Below are 24,025 nucleotides of genomic sequence, written 5' to 3' on the forward strand. Positions count from 1 at the left end.
AGACTACAAGAGACCCCTTTAGGTATTATTCTATAGACCGCAAGAGACCTCTTGAGGTCTTTTATAGACCACAGGAGACCTCTTGAGGTCTTCTATACACACAAGAGACCTCTTGAAGTCTTCTATACACCACAAGAGACCTCTGGAGATCTTTTATTGACCACAAGAGACATCTAGAAGTCTTATATAGACCACTTGAGAGGTTCTATAGACCACAAGATACCTCCTAAGGTCTTCTACAGACCACAAGAAACCTCTTGAGGTCTTCTATAGTCCACAAGAGACGACTTGAGATCTTCGGTAGACCACAAGATCTCTTGAGGGGTTCTATAGACCACAAGAGACCTCTTGAGGTCTTTAATACATCACAAGAGACCTCTGGAGGTCTTCGATAGGCCACAAGAAACCTCTTGAGGTATTCTGAATCCCGCAAGGGAGCTCTTTAGGTCTTTTATATACCACAAGAGACGTATTCTATAAACCAGAAGGAATCTCTTGAGGTCTTCTCTCTTCTAGTGACCACAAGAGACCTCTTGAGGTCTTCTATAGACCACAAGAGACCCCCTGAAATCCCCTATAGACCACAAGAAACCACGTGAGGTATTCTATAGACCACAAGAGGCCTCTATGGAATAACTTTAGAAGGTATTCTACCTACAGGAGACCTTCAGTAATTAGAAATTTTGTTTTGCTGGGAAGTAAACCTCTCAACACCCCCTTTTTCCACTGAATAACATGGAACCTTTTTTAGATATCGATAACAATAAACGTTTCCCCACAGACTTAATGGATGTTCATTCATTTATAAACCACAATTTTAACTTTGTGTGGTGGGTGGTAGATCGCATATCATCGGATTCGTTATCAAGCTACATTGCATTATTCAGCAGATAACAAAAAAGGTATTCTCTCCTGCTTTTAATGTGTATGTGTGACATACATATAACACAGATAAAATCTATATACAAACATACAATATTTGAAAGAATTTACATACGGAAGTATGTCTGGCCAAATGGAAAGATAACCCAACACCGCAAGTGTACTGAGTTACACATCGAACCATGAATTTGCTTACAGAGCAAAAAGCCAATCGGCTTATCTCTCAAATGATTATTTTCCACCAAGCTAAGTATGACTGAGTGTGTCTGTGTCTATCTGATGGGATGTTTAAAAATTCTATTGACCGCAATTAGTATCTGATGGTCTTGAAATATAGTGAAGAAAGATCGCATGGATCTGATAATAGTTTGTGGTTGTTAATCATTTTTGTTGTTGTACTGCACACATTTTTTCTTTGAAACAAAAATTTCTAACACTTGACTTATACCGACCATCAACGAAGAGTCAAACAAATTTGGTCTCTGAAATAATATGTTGAAAAAATAATAGTTATGGTAACTATACGGAAAAGTATGTGTTGCAGCACCGACGTAAGCAGGAACGTTTTCTATAGACCACAAAGGACCCCTTGAGGTCTTCTATAGAACATCGAAGGCATCTTGTTGTATTGTATAGACAACAATAGAAGAACTCTTTAGGTATTCTATATAGAAAAAAAATTTGGACAACGGAAGACCCCTTGAGGTCTTCTATAGACCACAAAAGACCTCTTTAGTTCTTGTATAGAACACAAGAGACCTATTGAGTCTTCCATAGACAACAAAGGACCCCTTAGGTCTTCTATAGACAACAAAAGACCTTTTGAGGTCTCCTATACACCACAAGATACCTCTTGAGGTCTTCTATAGACCATAAGAGACATTTTGAGTTTTCTGTAAACAACAGAGGATTATTGAGGTGTTCTATAAACCACAAGAAACCTCTTGAGCTCTTTTCTAAACCACAGGTGACATCTTTTGGGGGGTTTTTTTGGACAACAGAGGACTTCTTGACCTCTTGAGGTCTTCTATAGACCGCAAGAGACCTCTTAATATCTTCTATAGACCGCAGGAGACCTCTTGAGGTATTTTATAGACCACAAATAATCTCTTGAGGTCTTATATACACAAGAGACTTCTTGGTGTCTTCTATAGAAAACAGAGGACTTCTTGAGGTCTTCTATATACCACAAGAGACCTCTTCAGGTCTTTTATAGACAACAAGAGACCTCTTCAGGTGCTCTATATACCACAAGAGACCTCTTTAGGTCTTCTAGTGGCCACAAGGGACCTCTTGAGGTCTCCTAGTGACCACCTTAGATCTCTTGAGGTCTTTTAACGACCATCAGATACTTCTCGAGGTCTTCTATAGACCACAAGAGGCCTGTTGGGGTCTTCTAGTGACCACAGAAAACCTATTGAGATCTTCTAATTACCACAATAGACCTCTTGAGGCCTTCTAGAGACCACAATAGACCTCTTGAGGACTTCCACAGACCACAGGAAACCTCTTGAGGTTTCCTATACACCGCAAGAGACTTCTCGAGGTCTCCTATAGACCACAAGATACCTCTTGAGGTCTTCTATAGACCAAAACAGAGGTCTTCAGGTCTTCTATGAACCACAAGAGACCTCTTGATATATTTTATGGACCACAATAGATCTTTGGTTTTCAATAGACCACAAGAGATCTCTTATAGACCACAAGCGACCTCTTGAGTTCTTCCATAGATCACAATTGACCACTTGAGTTCTTCTATAGACGGCAAGTGCCCTCTTGAGGTCTTCTATTGACTACAAAAGTCATTTTGAGGTCCTTATAGACCACAAGAGACCTTTACAGGTCTTCAATAAACCACAATAGACTTATTGAGGCCTTCTCGTGACCTCAAAAAAACCACCTTAAGTCTTCTAGTGATCACATGACACTTCTCAAGGCTTTCTATTGGCCATAATATACTTCTTGAGGTTTTCTAGTGACCACAAGAGGCATTTTGAGGTATTTTAAAGACAACAGAGGATCTCTTGAAGTATTGTATAGACAATAACGACAGAAGACCGCTTGAGGTCTTTTATAGACCACCAGAGATCTATTGAGTTCTTCCATAGATCACAATTCTGCAGACCACAAGATCTCTTGAGGTTTTCTATAGACCACAAGCGACCTCTTGAGTTCTTCCGTAGATCACAATTGACCACTTGAGTTCTTCTTTAGACGACAAGTGCCCTCTTGAGGTCTTTTGCAAACCACAAGAGACCTCATAAGGTCTTCTATAGAGCGCAGGAGATCTTTTCAGGTCTTCCACAAAACCACAAGAGACCTTCTGAGGTCTTCTATAGACAACTTGAGGTCTTCTACAAACCACCAGAGGCCTTTTGAGCTCTTCTATCGACCACAAGAGACCTCTTGAGATCTTTTCTAGACCACAAGAGACCTTCTGATGTCTTTTATAGACCACGAAAGGTCTTTTTTAGGCCACACGGGACCTCTTGTGGTCTTCTAGAACACAAAAGACTTGTGGAGGTCATCTTGTATCACAATATACCTCTTAAGGTCTGCTATAATCCACAAGAGACCACTTGAGTTCTTCTATAGGTCACCTCTTGAGGTCTTTATAGACCACAAGAGACCCTTTGAAGTACTCTATACACCACACGATACCTCTTGAGGTCTTCTATAGGCCATAAGAGTGCTCATGAGGTCTTCTATAGACCACAAGAGACCTCTTGAGGTATTTTATGGACAACATGAGACCTCCTGAGTTCTGCTATAGACCACCAGATGCCTCTTGACCTCTTCTACATACCACAAGAGACCTTTTGAGGTATTCTAGTACCACAAGAGACCTCTTGTGGTCTTCTATAGACCACAAGAGACCTCTTAATATCTTCTATAGACCGCAGAAGACCTCTTGAGGTATTCCATAGACCACAAGTGATCTCTTGAGGTCTTATATACACAAGATACCTCTTTAGGTCTTCTTTAGGCCATAAGAGACCTCTTTAGGTCTTCTTTAGGCCATAAGAGACCTCTTGAGGTCTTCTATAGACCACAAGCGATCTCTTGAGATCTTCTATAGACCACAAGAGACCTATAGAGGTCTGGTATAGACCACAAGAGACCTCTTGAGGTTTTTATAGACCACAAGTGACCTCTTGCGATCTTCTGTAGGCCACAGGCGACCTCTTGAGTTCTTCCATAGATCACAATTGTCCACTTGAGTTCTTCTATAGACGACAAGTGCCCTCTTCAGGTCTTTTATAGACAACAAGAGACCTCTTAAGCTCTTCAGTAGACCACAAGAAACCTTTTGAAGTCGGCCATAGACCACAAGAGACCTTTTCAGGTCTTGAATAAACCACAACAGACTTATTGAGGCCTTCTTACCACCACTTCTATTGACCACTTGAGTTCTTCTATAGACGACAAGTGCCCTCTTGAGGTCTTCTGTAGACCACAAGAGACCTCTTCTATTGACTACTAAAGTCATTTTGAGGTCCTTATAGACCACAAGAGACCTTTTTAAGTACTCTATACACCACAACAGACTTATTGAGGCCTTCTTATGACCTCAAAAACCACTTTAAGTCTTCCAGTGATCACATGAGACTTCTCAAGGCTTTCTATTGGCCACAAGATACTTCTTGAGGTTTTCTATTGACCACAAGAGGCCTTTTGAGGTATTTTAAAGACAACAGAGGAGCTCTTGAAGTATTGTATAGGCAATAACGACAGAAGACCTCTTGAGGTCTTTTATAGACTACAGAGGTTATCATAAGGTCTTCTATAGACCACAGGAGATCTTTTCAGGTCTTCCACAAGACCACAAGAGACCTTCTGAGGTCTTCTATAGACAACTTGAGGTCTTCTATAAACCGCCTCTTGAGTTCTTCTATAGACCACAAGAGACCTTCTGAGGTCTTTTATAGACCACAAAAGGTATTTTTTCGGCCAGATGGCGGGACCTCTTGTGGTCTTCTAGACCACAAAAGACTTGTTGAGGTCACAATAAACCTCTTAAGGTCTGCTATAGTCCACAAGAGACCACTTGAGTTCTTCTATACACCACACGATACCTCGTGAGGTCTTCTATAGACCACAAGAGACTTTTTGAAGTACTTTATACACCACACGATACCTCTTGAGGTCTTCCATAGACCATAAGAGACCTACATACCACAAGAGACCTCTTAAAAACTTCGAATGGCCAAAAGAGACCCCTTTAGGTCTTCTAGTGACCACTTAAGACCTCTTGAGGTATTCTAGTACCACAAGAGACCTCTTTGGTCTTCTATTTACCACATGAGATCTCTTGAGGTCTTCTATTGACACCTACACCATTTTCATATGTAATTCGAAACATTCCAGTTGTAATTCTTAACATTTCATTTGTAATTCGATTATTCTATTTGTAATACGTAACATTTTCTTTGTAATTTGAAAATTCCAATTGTAATTCGAATTATTCTATTTGAAATTCGAATTATTCCATTTGCAATTCGAATTATTCAATTTGAAATTAGAATTATTCCATTTGTAATTCGAAATATTCCATTTGTAATTCGAATTATTCCATTTGTAATTAGAATTATTCCATTTGTAATTCGAATTATTTTATTTGAAACTACAAAGGAAATCATACGAATTACAAATGGAATAATTCCAATTTAAAATAATTCAAATTACAAATAGAATAATTCGAATTTCAAATGGAATTATTCGAATTACAAATGGACTAGTTCGAATTACAAATTGAATTCGAATTACAAATCGAATAATTCGAATTACAATTGAAATGTTTCGAATTACAATTGGAATTCTCGAATTACACATAAAATGTTACGAATTACAAATGGAATTCTCGAATTACAACTAAAATGATTCGAATTACACCTGAAAAAGGTGTAGACCCTCCTGAGCTCTTCTACATACCACAAGAGACCTCTTGAAGACTTCTAGTGGCCAAAAGAGACCCCTTGAGGTCTTCTAGTGACCACGTGAGACCTCTTTTGGTCTTCTAGTTACCTTATGAGATCTTTTGAGGTCTTCCATTGACAACTAGACCCCTCTTAAGATCTTTTATAGACCACAAGAGACCTCTTGATATATTCTATAGACCGCAAGAGACTTATAGAGATGATCGATACACCAAAAGAGACCAATTCTATAGACAACAGAAGTCGTCTTGAAATTGCTATTTATGTCAACGGTATGGTTAGAGTTTAATTAAAACATCAATTTGCTTTATTTTTATGCCTAAAAGTATGCTTTGATATTTATTTGACACAAATGTTTTCTTTGTTGACATCTTTATTTTGCTTTTAGCAAAAGTCGTGAATTAAATTATCAACAGTTTTATTGTGGTGGGGGAGGTATGTCTGACTGTCGTCTCATCATAAACCGCCCCAAACAATAGATGGCCGGACAGACAATTTGAAACGTCTGTCATTTGAAGATCTAATAAATCTTTACGACGATCACAAATATCATCGCTGCTTCATTGTATACTTCGTGAAAATAGTTCCATGTTGTTGACTTGTTTGTTGTTGCATTCAATTATGGCGTAGTGATGTGATGGTGGTAATAAAGGGTGAACTGGCTTGGAGGTAGAGTGGCAGGGTTTATGGAAGTAGATACAAATTCATTTACAGTCAATTAATATGACGTGACGATGTTTGTTCATAACCAAAGAATGATGGGACACTTTTTTCCGCAAACAAAAAATATTTCTTTTTCTTTAAATTCAGTATTCTTTCAAAGTATTCTGGCAAAGGTTCGAAGTTAGATTTTCGCGTTCGTTTGTTTTTGATTGTTTTTCTTTTATTTTGGGGAAAAATTGTGCAACAGTGGCAAACAAATATTTACCTAATCTTCTACCCCCTAATCTTTCGGAGAACTTCCTGTGGAAGCGGAAATAAATTGAAAGCATTCAATAATTATTTACATGTTTGTGGTGTTTATCGGCGCTTGTTTTATCTTTGTTATCTTTGTAAACAAACAAACAAAAATTATTGTTAAATAATTTTTAATTAATTTTTGGCTGAACACTGCATAATTTGTTGTTTAAATTAATTGCCTCGGCTATGTTGAACTTCAGTTAATCTTGCGAATTTCAATTGAAATAACATCGCCAGCCAGCCACCAGCATCATTACGGTTCGGATATATCTACCAAAAAAATTACAAAAAAGAAAAAAAACTCCAATCCTTAATTATCCTGAGTGCCATTGTTGCAAACAATCGCCATTTAAGTATCCTCAGGTGTCCCTTGAGCCACGGTGTAATTTAAATTAATTGCCCTTTTGTTGTCCTGCATCAATGGACTGACTTTTAAAACATTTAAGAAGGAGGCAATTACAATTGTGTTTGTGTGTGTTACGTATTACTATTCTGCTTCCTGCTGTTCGTGTATTAGTTTACTTTCATCGCTTTTCGTTAATTTTTCTTTTGTGTGCTGTTGTGGCTGTTTTTGTGAAACTTTCTTTCAAAACGGATTCCCACGCAAAAAATCTGAAAAAAATGCTTAAGGCTCGTTTAAAGCCTACGGCACCGGAGGTGGAGGTATGTTCTTGCTTAACTGTAAGTTTTTTTTATAAGATTTTTCTTTTTGAATATTTTAACAAAATATTATTTCAAACACATAATGTAATACTTCTTCACAAGTGGTGTCTTAACACTAGCCGTTCGAACTCGACTATAAAAGGTAGGATCCATATCATCGAACTAATATGAGTCCTGGTGCCCTCGTTGATATAAGAGCAGTCTCCTTTGTCCCTCTGGGAATGTTTGAGGGGACATATGTATGTATTATAGCCTATTTTGCTCATCCAAATATAACAGCTAACTTATCCAAATTATTCGAACAAAGATAAATTTCAGAATTATCCAAACAATATCCACATTATAAAACTAGCCGAGATAACTTATCGAAATAACATAGATCACATATCCGTGTTATTCAGTTAACATAGATAAGTTATCTAATTTATCCACCATACCATAGATAACTAATCCATGTTATCCAATGGAGTTAAATAACTTATTCATGTTATCAAAAGATTTTAGATAACTTGCAATGAGTTTAGATAACTTATCCACGTTATCCAAAGAAGTAAGATAATTTATCCACGTTAACAATAGAAGTAAGATAAGGTATCCACGTTACCCAAAGACGTTAGATAATTTATCCACGTTATCCAAAGACGTTAGATAATTTATCCACGTTATCCAAAGGCATTAGATAACTTATCCACGTCATCCAAAGACGTTAGATAACTTATCCACGTTATCCAAAGACTTTAGATAACTTATCCACGTTATCCAAAGACGTTACATAACTTATCCTCGTTAACGAAAGAAGATGGATAACTTATCTAAGTTATTTAATAAAGATAGATAACTTATCCATGTTATCCAAAGAAATTCGAAAACTTAAACCTTATCCAAATCTACGAAAGAAGTTGGATAACTTATCCATGTTATTTAATATGGTCTGATAGCTTATTCATGAAGTTAGATATTTTTCCATGCTATCCAAGGAACTTTAGATAGCTTTTCCTTGTTACAAAATGTATCCAAAGAGGTTAGATAACTTTTCCACGTTATCCAAAGAAATTCGAAAACTTATCCACGTTATCGAAAGAGGTTAAATGATTTATCCACGTTATGTAAGAAATTCGACAATTTATACACGTCATTCGAGGAAGTTAGATAACTTATCCACGCTTATCAGATAAGTTAGATAACTTATCCACACTATCGAATGAACTTATCCACGTTATCCAAAGCATTAGATAACTTATCCACGTTATCCAAATACGTTAGATAACTTATCCATGTTATCCGAAGACGTTAGATAACTTATCCACATTGTCCAAAGACGTTAGATAACTTATCCACGTTATCCAAAGACTTTAGATAACTTATCCACGTTATCCAAAGACTTTAGATAACTTATCCACGTTATCCAAAGACGTTACATAACTTATCCTCGTTAACGAAAGAAGATGGATAAATTATCTAAGTTATTTAATAAAGTTAGATAACATATCTAAGTTATTTAATAAAGTTAGATAACTTATCCATGTTATCCAAAGAAGTTAGATAACTTATCCACGTTATCCAAAGACGTTAGATAACTTATCCACGTTATCCAAAGACCTTAGATAACTTATTCACGTTATCCAAAGACTTTAGATAAAATATCCACGTTATCCAAAGACGTTAGATAACTTATCTTCGTTAACGAAAGAAGATGGATAACTTATCTCCGTTATTTCCGTGTTACCCAATGTATCCTAAGAAGTTAGATACCTTGTCCACGTTGTCCAAGGAAGTTAGATAAATTATCCACGTTTCCCAAAGAAGTTATATCCACACCATCTAAGAACGTTAGATAATATATCCACGTTATCCAAGGAAATAAGAAATGTTATCCACGTTAACGAAAGAAGTAGGATAACTTATCTATATTATTTAAAAAAGGTAGATAATTTATGCATGTTATCGAAAGAAGTTAGATAATTTCTCCATGTTATCCACGGAACTTAGATAACTGGTCCGTGTTACCCAATTTATCCAAAGAAGGTAGATAATTTATCCACATTATCCAAAGAAGTTCGAAAACTTATCTACGTTATACAAGAGGTTAGATAATTTATCCACGTCATCTAAGAAAGTTAGATAACTTATTCACATTTACCAAAGAAATTAGATAACCTATCCACATTATCCAAAGAGGTTAGATAATTTATCCACATCATCTAAGAACGTTAGATAATGTATCCACGTTATCCAAGGAAGTAAGAAATCTTATCCACTTTAACGACAAAGGTTGGATAACTTATCTATGTTATTTAAAAAAGCTACATAATTTGTGCATGTTATCCAAAGAAGTTATATAATTTTTCCATGTTATCCATGGAACTTAGATAACTTTTCTGCTTTACCCAATTTATCCGCGTTATCCAACGAAGTTATATAACTTTTCCGTTATATAAAGAATTCAGATAATTTATCCACGTCGCCCAAAAAAGTTAGATAACTGATCCGTGTTACCCAATTTATTCAAGGAAGGTAGATGATACCTGGTCCATGTTTTCCAAAAAATTTCTAAAATTTATCCACGATATCCAAGATGGTAAGGTGATTTATCTACGTCATCCAAAGAGGTTAGGTAATTTATCCACGTCATGTAAGGTTATCTAAATAGCATATATAACATATCAATGTAATCCAATTAGTATAGATAACTTATCCACGTTATCTTAATACCCTAGATAACTTATCCAGGTCACCAAAATAGATAACTTATATAGGTCATCTAAGTAACATAGATAACATATCAATGTTATCGAAGAGAACAAGTAACATATCCACGTCATCTATATACCACAGGTAACTTATCCAGGTCAAGCAAATAGCATAGAAAATTTATCCACTTATCAAAATATCATAGATAACTTATCCAGATCATCCAAATAACATAGACAACTTATCCACGTTATCTAAATATCACAGATAACTTGTGCAGGTCATCCAAATATGATAGATAACTTATCCAGGTCATCTCCATAACGTAGATAACATATCAATTTAACATATCGAGGTCAAACAAATAGAATAGACAAGTTATCTACGTTATCTAACTATCATAGATAACTTATCCAGATCATCCAAATAACATAGACAACTTATCCACGTTATCTTAATATCACAGATAACTTGTGCAGGTCATAGATATGGCATAGACAACTTACCAACGATATCTAAATATCATAGATAACTTCTCCAGGTCATCCAAATATGATAGATAACTTATCCAGGTCATCTACATAACATAGATAACATATCAATGTTATCATATCCAAAAGAACAAATATTATATCCACGATATCTATATACCACAGATAACTTCTCCAAGTCAAACAAATAGCATAGACAACTTATCTACGTTATGTAAATATCATAGATAACTTATCCAGATCATCCAAATAACATAGACAACTTATCCACGTTATCTAAATATCACAGATAACTTGTGCAGGTCATCCAAATAGATAGATAACTTATCCAGGTCATCTGGATAACGTAGATAACATATCAATGTTATCCAAAAGAACAAATAACATAGACAACTTATCCACGTTATGTAAATATCACAGATAACTTATGCAGGTCATCCAAATATGATAGATAACTTATCCAGGTCATCTATATAACGTAGATAACATATCAATGTTATCCAAAAGAACAAATAACATATCCACGTTATCTATATACCACAGATAACTTATACAGGTCAACAAATAGCATATACAACTTATCCACGTTATCTAAATATCATAGATAACTTATCCAGATCATCCAAATTACATAGACAACTTATCCACGTTATCTAAATATCACAGATAACTTTGCAGGTCATAGATATAGCATAAACAACTTACCAACGATATCTTAATATCATAGATAACTTATCCAGGTCATCCAAATTGTATAGATAAGTTATCCAGGTTATCTACATAACATAGATAACATATCAATGTTATCCAAAAGAACAAATAACATATCCACGTTATCTATATACCACAGATAACTTATCCAGGTCAAACAAATAGCATAGACAACTTATCTACGTTATGTAAATATCATAGATAACTTATCCAGATCATCCAAATAGCATAGACAACTTATCCACGTTATCTAAATATCATAGATAACTTATCCAGATCATCCAAATAACATAGACAACTTACACACGATATCTAAATATCATAGATAACTTCTCCAGGTCATCCAAATATGATAGATAACTTATCGAGGTCATCTACATAACATAAATAACATATCTATGTTATATAAATAGTATAGATAACTTATCTACATTATCTAAATATCATAAATAACTTATCCATGCTATCTACATATCATAGATAACTGATCCAGGTCATCCACATACCATAGATAACTTATCCACGTTATGTTATCCAGGCTATCCAAATATTATAGATAATTTATCCAGATCATTCAAATACTACTGATAACATATCAATAGCATAGATAATTTATCCATGTTACTTAAAGAGAATAGATAACTTATTCACGTTATCTAAATATAATAGATAATATGTTCAGTTCATCCAAATATCATCTATAAATATCAAAGATAACTTATGAGGGTCATTTAAATAGCAAAGATAGATTATCCATGCTACCTAAATGTCGTGGATAAATTATCCAGATTATTTAACTAGCTAAGATAACTTATCCACGCTATCTAAGTGTTATAGATAACTTATCTAGACCACTGAACTAGCTAAGATAACTTAACCACTCTATCAAAATATCATAGATAATTTATCCAGGTCGTCCAGCTAACTAAGATAGTATATCCACGTTATCTAAATATCATGGATTACTTATCAATGTAATCCAAATAGTATAGATAACTTAGCCAGACTTTATAAATATCATAGATGATTTATCCATAATTTATCCTTTACCTAAATGTCATAAAAAAAACTATACAGATATAAAAATAGCATAGACAACATATCCACGTTATCTAATTACCATAGATAACTTATCCATGTCATCCATATAGTATAGATTACTTATCCATGTCATCCATATAGTATAGATTACTTATCCACGTTGCCTAAATATCACAGGTAACTCACCCAGGTCATCTAAACAGCATAGATAATTTATCCAGGTCATCTAAATAGCGTAGATGAATTATCCAGGTCATCCAAATAGCATATATAACTTACCCAATGTTATTTAAATTACACCGATAATTGTTCCAGGTTCTCCACATGAAATTCACAGTTTTCTATGTAATTTTCCATGTTAGATAACTTATCCACATTAAATATTCGCAACATGATTTATCACCATAAAATTTAAATAAAAAACAAACCTATTAATGTTTTCCAATTAATTAAATTAATTTCATACCTTTTCGATTTATTTACACTATCCTCGATGTTCTCTCTGCCCATCCAGTTACATACAGTACATGCTGATTTTGCGTTTAGCATGCATTTTATTTTAACGACAAAAACAAATCAATAATGATAAAGAGAATAATGGATAGAAAATAAAAGCAAACGTCAAACATAAAATGCAGATGTAGGATTCATGTGACATTTGTTTCATACCCCGCCACTACAACAACATCAAACCAACCAGACCTAGGCAACGCATTTCATTTTGTTGCCGACTTGTTTAGCATTCTGTAGATGATGTTCGTCGTAGTCAGGTCTTCGAGTCTCTTCTCATGATAAATGTTCTGCGTTCGTATGGATGGATTGATGAATGAAAGAATTAATGTTTATAGAATGTTGAGCAAGCAAAAGCAACAAAAACAAATTTTATTTCAATTGGTATTAATTAATAATAAACAGCAACAACAACCAAAAAACTCGCAAGTAGCAAAATTGATTATAAATGAATAATAATAAAAAAATAAGTGTATGTATATGCTACAAAATATCATTTCAAAAGAAAAAAATAAAAAACCTGATATGTAGCCAAGTGTAACGTAACGTAATGTGATCGTGAGCTTGCGTTTGCATATTTATTTGGGTAGAATCTTCTACGTAATAACCATTTTAAAATGTATAACATGTCCGCATTATGATTATAACTGTGAGGAGAATCGAGGAGAGAGAGTAATTTATACGCATGTCGTTTTAATTCTAAACATCAAAATTTCAATCAAATGAATTGAATTGTTTGATCATCATAAATTCGCAATCATGGCATTCCCAAAAGAGTACGCGCCAGCCGCCAGCAAAGTCATAGCATGAATTATTTATTTATGAACATATTTTGGTTATATCTTCTCCATTCCATGTTGAGGTAGTTAAGGTTTTGCCTGCCACAGGTACCTCTTTGTGGAACATAACGTAATCTCTTAATTTCAAAATTCTTTTCAGTTATATTTTCAAACAAATAAACGGTTATTGAACTCCAAACATGGTCAAAGAGTTGGCAATATTTTTTGAAGTAAGATTTGAATGATATTTTTGTCTAAATGGTGTTGAGTTTTAAGAATGAAATGTAAATAACTCCCCACCAATAAGCAATTTTACACTGAGAGAAAAATGTTTTATTCTTGAAATTAATGAAATCAGCTTTAAATAATATAGGTATCCGAATAAAATATATAACATGAGAAAGTCATCTAAGCATAGATAATATATCCATGTTTATCCAAATAACATAGATAACTTATCCATGTTATCCACTTAGCATAGATAAGTTAAACAGCATAGAACAATAGATAACATATAAATAACTTATACACGTTATCTAAATATTATAAATAATTTATCCAAGTAATCTAAATAGCATAGATGAAAAACCAATGTTATCTAAATATTATAGATAACTTATCCACGTTATATAAATGTCATAGATAATTTCTCCATGCTATCTACATATCATAGATAACTTATCCAGGTCGTCTAAATAATTTATCCACGTTACCTTAATAATGACTTATCCAGGTCATCTAAATAACATAAGTAATATATCGATGTTATTCAAAAGGACGGAAAACATATCCACGTCATCTAAATATCACAGATAACTTATCCAGGTCATCCAAATATCCTAGATAACATATCCAGGTCATCCAAATAGCATAGAAAGCATATCAATGTTATCCAAAAGTATAGTTAACATATCCATGTCATCTAAATATCACAGTGAACATAACCAGGTCATCCAAACAGCATAGATAACTTATCCAGGTCAACTAAATAGCATCGATAACTTATCCAGGTCATCCAAGTAGCGTAGATAACTTATCCAGGTCATCCAAATTGCATAGAGAACTTATCCAGGTAATCCAAATAGCACAGATAACTTATACAGGTCATCTAAATAGCATAGATAACTTATCCAGGTCATCCAAATTGTATAGACACCTTATTCACGTTATCTAAATATCATAGATAACTTATCCAGGTCGTCCAAACAGCATAGATAACTTATCCAGGTCATATAAATAGCATCGATAACTTATCCAGGTCATCCAAATTGCATAGACAACTTATCCACGTTATCTAAATATCATAAATGATTTATCCAGGTCATCTAAACATCATCGATAACTTATCCAGGTCATCCAAATTGCATAGACAACTTATCCACGTTATCTAAATATCATAGATAAATTATCCAGGTCATCCAAACAGCATAGATAATTTATCCAGGTCATCTAAATAACATTGATAACATATCAATGCTATCCAAAAGGACAGATAACATATCCACGCCATCTTAATATCACAGATAACTTATCCAGGTTATCCAAATAGCATAGATAATTTATCCAGGACCTATAAATAGGTTCTATAAATGGCATAGATAACATATTAATGTTATCCAAAAGTATAGATAACACATCCATGTCATCTAAATATCACAGATAACTTATCCAGGCCATTCAAATAGCATGGACAACTTATCCACGTTATCTAAATATCATAGATAACTTATCCAGGTCATCTAAATAGCATAGATAACTTATCCAGTTCATCCAAATTGTATAGACAACTTATGCACGTTATCTAAATATCATAGATAATTTATCCAGGTCATCCAAACAGCATATATAACTTATCCAGGTAATCTTAATAGCAGAGATAACATATCAGTGTTATCCATAGGGACAGATAACATATCCACGTCATATTATTATCACAGATAACTTGTACAGTTCATCCAAATAGCATAGATAAGTTATCCAGGTCATATAAAAAGCATAGATAACTTTTATAGGACATCCAAATAGCATAGATAATTTATCCAGGTTCTATAAATGGCATAGATAACATATCAGTGTTATCCAAAAGTATAGATAACATATCCATGTCATCTAAATATCACAGACAAATTATCCAGGTCATTCAAATAGCATGGACAACTTATCCACGTTATTTAAATATCATAGATAACTTATCCAGGTCATCCAAATAGCATAGATAACTTATCCAGGTCATCTAAATAGCATAAATAACTTATCCATGTCATCCAAATTGTATAAACAACTTATCCAGGTCATCTAAATGGCATCGATAATTTATCCAGGTCATCCAAATAGCATAGATAACATATCCAGGTCATCTAAACAACGTAGATAACTTACCCAGGTCATCTAAATATCGTCGATAACTTGCATAGACAACTAATCCACGTTATCTAAATACCATAGATAACTTATCCGGATCATGTAAATATCATCGATAACTTATCCAGGTCATTCAAATTGCATAGACAACTTATCTACGTTATCTAAATACCATATATAACTTATCCAGGTCATGTAAATATCATAGATAAATTATCCAGGTCATCCAAATAGCATATATATCTTATCCAGGTCATCCAAATGGCATAGATAACATATCAATGTTATCCAAAAGGACAGATAACTTATCCAGGTCATGAAAGTAGCATAGATAAGTTATCCAGGTCATATAAATATCATAGATAACTTACATAGGACATCCAAATAGCATAGATAATTTATCCAAGACCTATAAATAGGTGCTATAAATGGCATAGATAAATTATCAATGTTATCCAAAAGTGTAGATAACATATCCATGCCATCTTAATATCATAGATAACTTATCCACGTTATTTAAATAGCATCGATATCTTATCCAGGTCCTCCAAATAGCATATATAACTTATCCAGGTCATGTAAATATCATAGATAACTTATCTATGTCATCCAAACAGCATAGATAACTTATCCAGGACATCTAAATAGCATAGATGACTTATCCAGGTCATCCAAATTGTATAGACAACTTATCCACGTTATCTAAATATCATCGATAACTTATCCAGGTCGTCCAAATAGCATAGATGACTTATCCAGGTCAATTAAATAACGTAGATAACTTATCCAGGTCATATAAATATCATCGATAACTTATCAAGGTCATCCAAATTGCATAGACAACTTATCCTCGTTATTCAAATATCACAGATAACTTATCCAGGTCATTCAAATAGCATGGACAACTTATCCACGTCATTCAAATAGCATGGACAACTTATCCACGTCATCTAAATAGCATCGATAACTTATCCTGGTCATCCAAATAGCATATATAATATATCAATGCTATCCAAATAGTATAGATAACTTATCCACTTTATATAAATAACATAGACAACTTATGCGGGCCATCCAAATAGCATAGATGACTTATCAATGTTATCCAGATGTTATAGACATATTATGCACGTTATCTAAATATCATAGATTACTTATCCAAGTCATGTAAATATCATAGATAAATTATCCAGGTCATCCAAATAGCATAAATAACTTATCCAGGTCATCCAAATTGTATAAACAACTTATCCTAAATGGCATCGATAATTTATCCAGGTCATTCAAATCGCATAGACATAGACTTATCCAAGTCATGTAAATATCATAGATAAATTATCCAGGTCATCCAAATAGCATATATATTTTATCCAGGTCATCTAAATGGCATAGATAACATATCAATGTTATCCAAAAGGACAGATAACATATCCACGTCATCTTAATATCACAGATAACTTATCCAGGTCATGAAAGTAGCATAGATAAGTTATCCACGTCATATAAATATCATAGATAACTTACATAGGACATCCAAATAGCATAGATAATTTATCCAGGACCTATAAATAGGTGCTATAAATGGCATAGATAAAATATCAATGTTATCCAAAAGTGTAGATAGCATATCCATGTCATCTAAATATCACAGATAACTTACAGAGGTCATCCAAACAGCATTGATAACTTATCCAGGTCATCTAAATAGTATCGATAACTTATCCTGGTCATCCAAATAGCAATGCTATCCAAATATTGTAGATAATTTATCCACGTTATCGAAATAACATATCTGGGTCACCCAAATAGCATAGATAATATATCAATGTTATTCACATAGTATAGATAACTTATCCACGTTATCGAAATAACATAGACAACTTATCTGGGTCACCCAAATAGCATAGATGACTTATCAATGTTATCGAGATGTTTAGACAGATTATGCACGTTATCTAAATGTCAGAGATAATTTATCCCGGTTGTTCAAATAGCAAAGATTACTTATCCATGCTAAATAACAATATATATAAGTTATCCATTTAATTTAAACATTGTAGATAAGTTATCCACGTTGTTTAAACAATGTAGATAAATTATCCACGTTGTTTAAACAATGTAGATAAATTATTCATGCAAATAGCATAGATGACTTATCAATGTTGTCCAGATATTATAGACAGATTATGCACGTTATCTAAATATCATAGATAACTTATCCCGGTCATTCAAATAGCAAAGATGACTTATCCATGCTAAATAACATAGAAAACTTCCACCTTCTTTAAGTACACATCGATTATCCAAATTACATCAAAAGTTCACCGATAATTTATCCCCGTTGACATATGATTATCTACGTTATCCATATAGTATAAATAACTTTTTAAGTTTATCCAAATTACAAAGTGACCTTTCCAGTTTTTCCAAAGAGGACAACTTATCTTGTTTACATTGTTGTATCATTGTTTTTACTGATATAATGCCAGTGGATTGGCAGTACAATTTCAGCCTGTCCCTTACTAATTACAGATGATTTTTCTCTCAGTGCCTTGTGATTTGCGTGTGTTCGTTTTTTTCTTGCTGCATTATATTTATCTGAAATTCCAATTGACCTACATTTTTGAGCCTCCCTTGTTCCAATTAATTTCTTGAATTCTAAAAATAACCACTAAAAACATGAAATATTCTTCTTTCTTTTTCTTTCTCTTTCGACGTTACACACACTTCTTGATAATATTGGACATAAAAAATGCGTCCTCTTCATTGTTCGTTCCAATGCAGATGACAGTTTATAAACCAACATTGTTACCACAATCACAAATTCTACATTCAATATATAAATATATATGACAACGACGACAGCACCTTAATACTGACCAATTAATACCAATCAAAGATCAGCTAAAAACAAACAACATCAAGACACAAACAAAAACAACAACATCTTCATAAATAAAATTCGATTATTATTAACATCAAGTCATGAAGAATGATGATGATGCTGCAGCGAATAACCCCAACTCCAAACAGCAGCAACAGAAACAAGAAGAGCCACCTCCGAATGTGTTAGCTACACCAAAAGCTAACTCTGGACAACCATTGTCACCACCCGTTCAGAAGTTACGTTATGCCAATGTACCGCTGGATAATTCCCGTTATAATGCACCAACGATTAGTGCTTTAGTCAGAGGTCTACATCATACGGGCACCGGTGACATACATGCCCTGCATTTACCTTTGTTTCACACCGACGACGAAGAGGAGGATGAAGAGGAAGCGGGAGCGGGGCGACGTACAAATAAATCTCCAAAAGCAACGACATCTGAACTAAAGACTCTTAGCCACAAATCTTCGTTGCTAAATTTCCATCTGTATCATCATCATTCACCGACCTCCTCCTCCTCCAAACAACATCCGGTATCGGAAGTTTCACCGCATTCGTCCTTACCTCGTCTAATTGTTCAAATAGATCCTGCCATCGATAATAACAATTGTGATAATGGCCAGAAACTACACGAATCGGATATAACAACAAGTCCTGGACGTCGTTTCAGTCAATTTAATTTCCATTTGAGACGATTTTCACATGCCCATAATGCCACGGTATCTCATAATTTCAATTCTATTAAAAACCAATTTCTTTGCTTGCTCTCTTCTTGTTGTTGCTCTAATCTTCTTTCACTATAACCAACCATCCCCGCTCGACTCCACTCTGATGTTCGATTTGTTATGCACTAATGTTCCTTTGCTTGGCTTTATAACTCTAATAGTATTCTTTCTGAGAGAATGAACAATTTTCTCTTTTGTGGATAAGAATGCAATCACAAAGGAAGAGTTTTAGGGAATATCGGGTTAATATTTCTTTGTATTTGAAAGCAAATACTAATAATAATAATTTAAATAATGCAGATAACTTATTTACGTTTTTCAATAGTGTAGATAAGCTATCCATGTTGCTTAAAAAAGATGAGATAACTTATCCACGTTGTTAAAATAATGTAGATAATTTATCCATGTGTTGCAAAAAAATTAGATAATTTATCCAAGTTCTTAAAATAATGTAGATAAATTAATCACGTTGTTTAAACAATTCCGAATATCTTATCGCGTTGTTAAAACAATGTAGATAACTTATCCAAGTTCTGGATAAATTATCAACGTTGTTAAAATAATGTGTATAAATTATCCACGTTGTCCAACAACGTAGATAAATTATCCATGTTGTTCAAATAACATATACATGTTATTTAAATAATGTAGATAAATTATCGACGTTGTTTAAACGCTAGTTAAAGTATCCACGTTGTTTGAAGTATGTAGATAAATTATCCACGTTGTTTACATAATATAGATAATTATGCACGTTGTTTAAACAATGTAGATCAATTATCCACTTTGTTTAAACAATGCAAATAAATTATCCGCGTTGTTTAAACAATCTAGATAAATTATCCACGTTGTTTAAACAGTGTAGATAAATTATCCCCGTTGTTTAAACAATATAGATAAATTATGAGCGTTGTTTAAAAAATGTAGATAAATTATCCGCGTTGTTTAAACAATATAGATAAATTATCCGCGTTGTTAAAACAATATTGATAAATTATCCACGTTGTTTAAACAATGTAGATAAATCATCCGCGTTGTTTAAGCAGTGAAGATAAATTATCCACGTTGTTTAAACAATGTAGATAAATTATCCACGTTATTTAAACAATGTAGATAAATTATCCACGTTGTTTAAACAATGTAGATAACATATCCACGTTGTTAAACCAATGTAGATAAATTATCCACGTTATTTAAACAGTGTAGATAAATTATCCACGTTATTTAAACAATGTAGATAAATTATCCACGTTGTTTTAACAATATAGATAAATTATCCACATTGTTTTAAGCAATGTAGATAAATTATCCACGTTGTTTAAACAGTGTAGATAAATTATCCACGTAGTTTAAACAATGCAGATAAATTATCCACGTTGTTTAAACAATGCAGATAAATTATCCACGTTGTTTAAGCAATGAACGTAAATTATCTACGTTGTTTAAACAATGTAGATAAATTATCCACGTTGTTTTAACAGTGTAGATAAATTATCCACGTCGTTGAAACAATGTGGATTAAATATCCACGCTGTTTTAATAATGTAGAAAAATTATCCACGTTGTTTTTACAATGTAGATAAAATATCCACGTTTTTTAAACAACGTAGATAAATTATCCACGGGGTTAAAACAATTTAGATAAGTTATCCAAGTTTTTAAAACAATGTAGACAAAAAAAAATCAACGTTGTTTAAACAATGTAGATAAATTATCCACGTTATTTAAACGGTGTAGATAAATTATCCACGTTGTCTAAACAATGTAGATAAATTATCCACGTTGTTTAAACAATGTAGATAAATTATCCACGTTGTTTAAACAGAGTAGATAAATTATCCAAGTTGTGTAAACAATGTAGATAACTTATCCACGTTGTTAAACCAATGTAGATAAATTATCCACGTTGTTTAAACAATGTAGATAAATTATCCACGTTATTTTAACAATGTAGATAAATTATCCACGTTGTTTTAAGCAATGTAGATAAATTATCCACGTTGTTTAAACAATGTAGATAAATTATCCACGTTGTTTAAACAATGTAGATAAATTATCCACGTTGTTTAAACAATGTAGATAAATTATCCACGTTATTTTAACAATGTAGATAAATTATCCACGTTGTTTTAAGCAATGTAGATAAATTATCCACGTTGTTTAAACAATGTAGATAAATTATCCACGTTGTTTAAACAATGTAGATAAATTATCCACGTTGTTTAAACAATGTAGATAAATTATCCACGTTGTTTAAACAATGTAGATAAATTATCCGTGTTGTTTAAACAATGTAGATAAATTATCCACTTTATTTAAACAATGTAGATAAAATATCCACGTTGTTTAAACAATGTAGATACATTATCCACGTTATGGATAAATTATCCACTTTGTTTAAACAAAGTAAATAAATTATCTATGTTGTTTAAACAATATAGATAAATTATCCACGATGTTTAAATAATGTAGATAAATTATCCACGTTGTTTAAACAATGTAGATAAATTATCCACGTTGTTTAAACAATGTAGATAAACTATCCACGTTGTTTAAACAATGTAGATAAAATATCCACGTTGTTTTAAGCAATGTATATAAATTATCCACGTTGTTTAAACAATGTGGATAAGTTATCCACGTTGTTTAAACAATGTAGGTAAATTATCCACGTTGTTTAAACAATGTAGATAGATTATCCACGATGTTTAAACAATGTAGATAAACTATCCACGATGTTTAAACAATGTAGATAAATTATCCACGTTGTTTGAATAATGTAGATAAATTATCCACGTTGTTTAAACAATGTAGATAAATTATCCACGTTTTTTAAACAATGTAGATAAATTATCTATGTTGTTTAAACAATGTAGTTAAATTATTTACATTGCTTAAACAATGTATATCAATTATCCACGTTGTTTTAACCAATGTAGATAAATTATCCACGTTGTTTAAACAATGTAGATAAATTATCCACGTTGTTTAAACAATTTAGGTAAATTATCCACGTTGTTTAAATAATGTAGATGCATTACCCAAGTTATGGATAAATTATCCACTTTGTTTAAACAAATTAAATAAATTATCTATGTTTAAAAAATGTAGATAAATTATCCACGTTGTTTGAAAAATGTAGATAAATTATCCACGTTGTTTTAACAATGTAGATAAATTATTCACGTTGTTTAAACAATGTAGATGCATTATCCAAGTTATGGATAAATTATCCACTTTGTTTAAACAAAGTAAATAAATTATCTATGTTTAAACAATATAGATAAATTATCCACGTTATTTAAACGGTGTAGATAAATTTTCCACGTTGTCTAAACAATGTAGATAAAATATCCACGTTGTTTTAAGCAATGTAGATAAATTATCCACGTTGTTTAAACAATGTGGATAAGTTATCCACGTTGTTTAAACAATGTAGGTAAATTATCCACGTTGTTTAAACAATGTTGATAAATTATCCACGATGTTTAAACAATGTAGATAAACTATCCACGATGTTTAAACAATGTAGATAAATTATCCACGTTGTTTGAATAATGTAGATAAATTATCCACGTTGTTTAAACAATGTAGATAAATTATCCACGTTTTTTAAACAATGTAGATAAATTATCCACATTGTTTAAACAATATAGATAAATTATACACGTTGCTTAAACAATGTAGATAAATTATCCACGTTGTTTAAACAATGTAGATAAATTATCCGTGTTGTTTAAACAATGTAGATAATTTACCCACGTTGTTAAAACAATGTAGATAACATATCCACGTTGTTAGAAAATGTAGATTACTAATCCATGTTGTTAAAACAATATTGATAACTTATCCACATTGTTAAAACAATGTAGATAACTTATCCACGTTATTAAAACATCTAAAGAATGTTATCAAAATAATTTCGATATAAAAAATAATAAGGAACCTCCAAGTTTTCCAAATAATTCTGTATCTTGAATGTCTTTTCCTTTTGTGGCGCTATTTCCTTTCACATCTCCTTCCGCCAAAGTGTCGCCTCATGATGAACACAACACTGCACACAACCAAAGCACACAAAACCAATTGATGATCATCATTAGCAAACATAACCATTGCTCTTGTTCTTCTTCTTCTTTGCTCTTCCATCTATTCTATTTTTATGATCTAAACATTGATTGCTGTTGTTGTTGGTTGTTGCATGCATGTTCTTCTTGTTGTTGTTATTGTTTTGTTATAAAAATAGCCAATTGTGGTGGTTATTAAACTTCTTGAGCTTTTTTTGGCCTTTGTTGTTGGTTACACAAATACTTGTTTTTGCAGCCATAGTTCCCAAGGGTCTAGCCATCCAGCTAACCTGGTGGCTTGATGATGGTCTTTGGATCCTTGT

General features: G+C 32.9%; 1 protein-coding gene across 13 annotated transcripts in view; it reads left to right on the plus strand.

Annotated features, from left to right (window-relative positions):
* The window catches only part of Arms (Ankyrin repeat-rich membrane spanning), a 175,603-nt gene that overhangs the window by 58,974 nt on the left and 92,604 nt on the right, over positions 1–24,025 (plus strand). For 3 of the 13 annotated variants that reach the window (XM_073992193.1, XM_073992191.1, XM_073992206.1), the window contains exons 2-3: positions 13,826–13,895; positions 18,811–19,632. The exons of 4 other annotated variants lie outside the window; for them this stretch is intronic. In XM_073992193.1, the coding sequence (XP_073848294.1) occupies positions 19,012–19,632 (621 nt within the window). In that variant the 5' untranslated portion in view covers positions 13,826–13,895; positions 18,811–19,011. Of the gene's footprint in view, positions 1–6,627; positions 7,443–13,825; positions 13,896–18,810; positions 19,633–24,025 lie in introns of those variants that run through there. 6 more of the 13 variants (XM_073992204.1, XM_073992198.1, XM_073992192.1 and 3 more) reach the window with 4 other exon arrangements.

This window comes from Musca autumnalis, unplaced genomic scaffold, assembly GCF_047663935.1.
Source record: "Musca autumnalis isolate F117 unplaced genomic scaffold, ASM4766393v1 scaffold_5, whole genome shotgun sequence".
Taxonomy (NCBI): Eukaryota; Metazoa; Arthropoda; class Insecta; order Diptera; family Muscidae; genus Musca; species Musca autumnalis.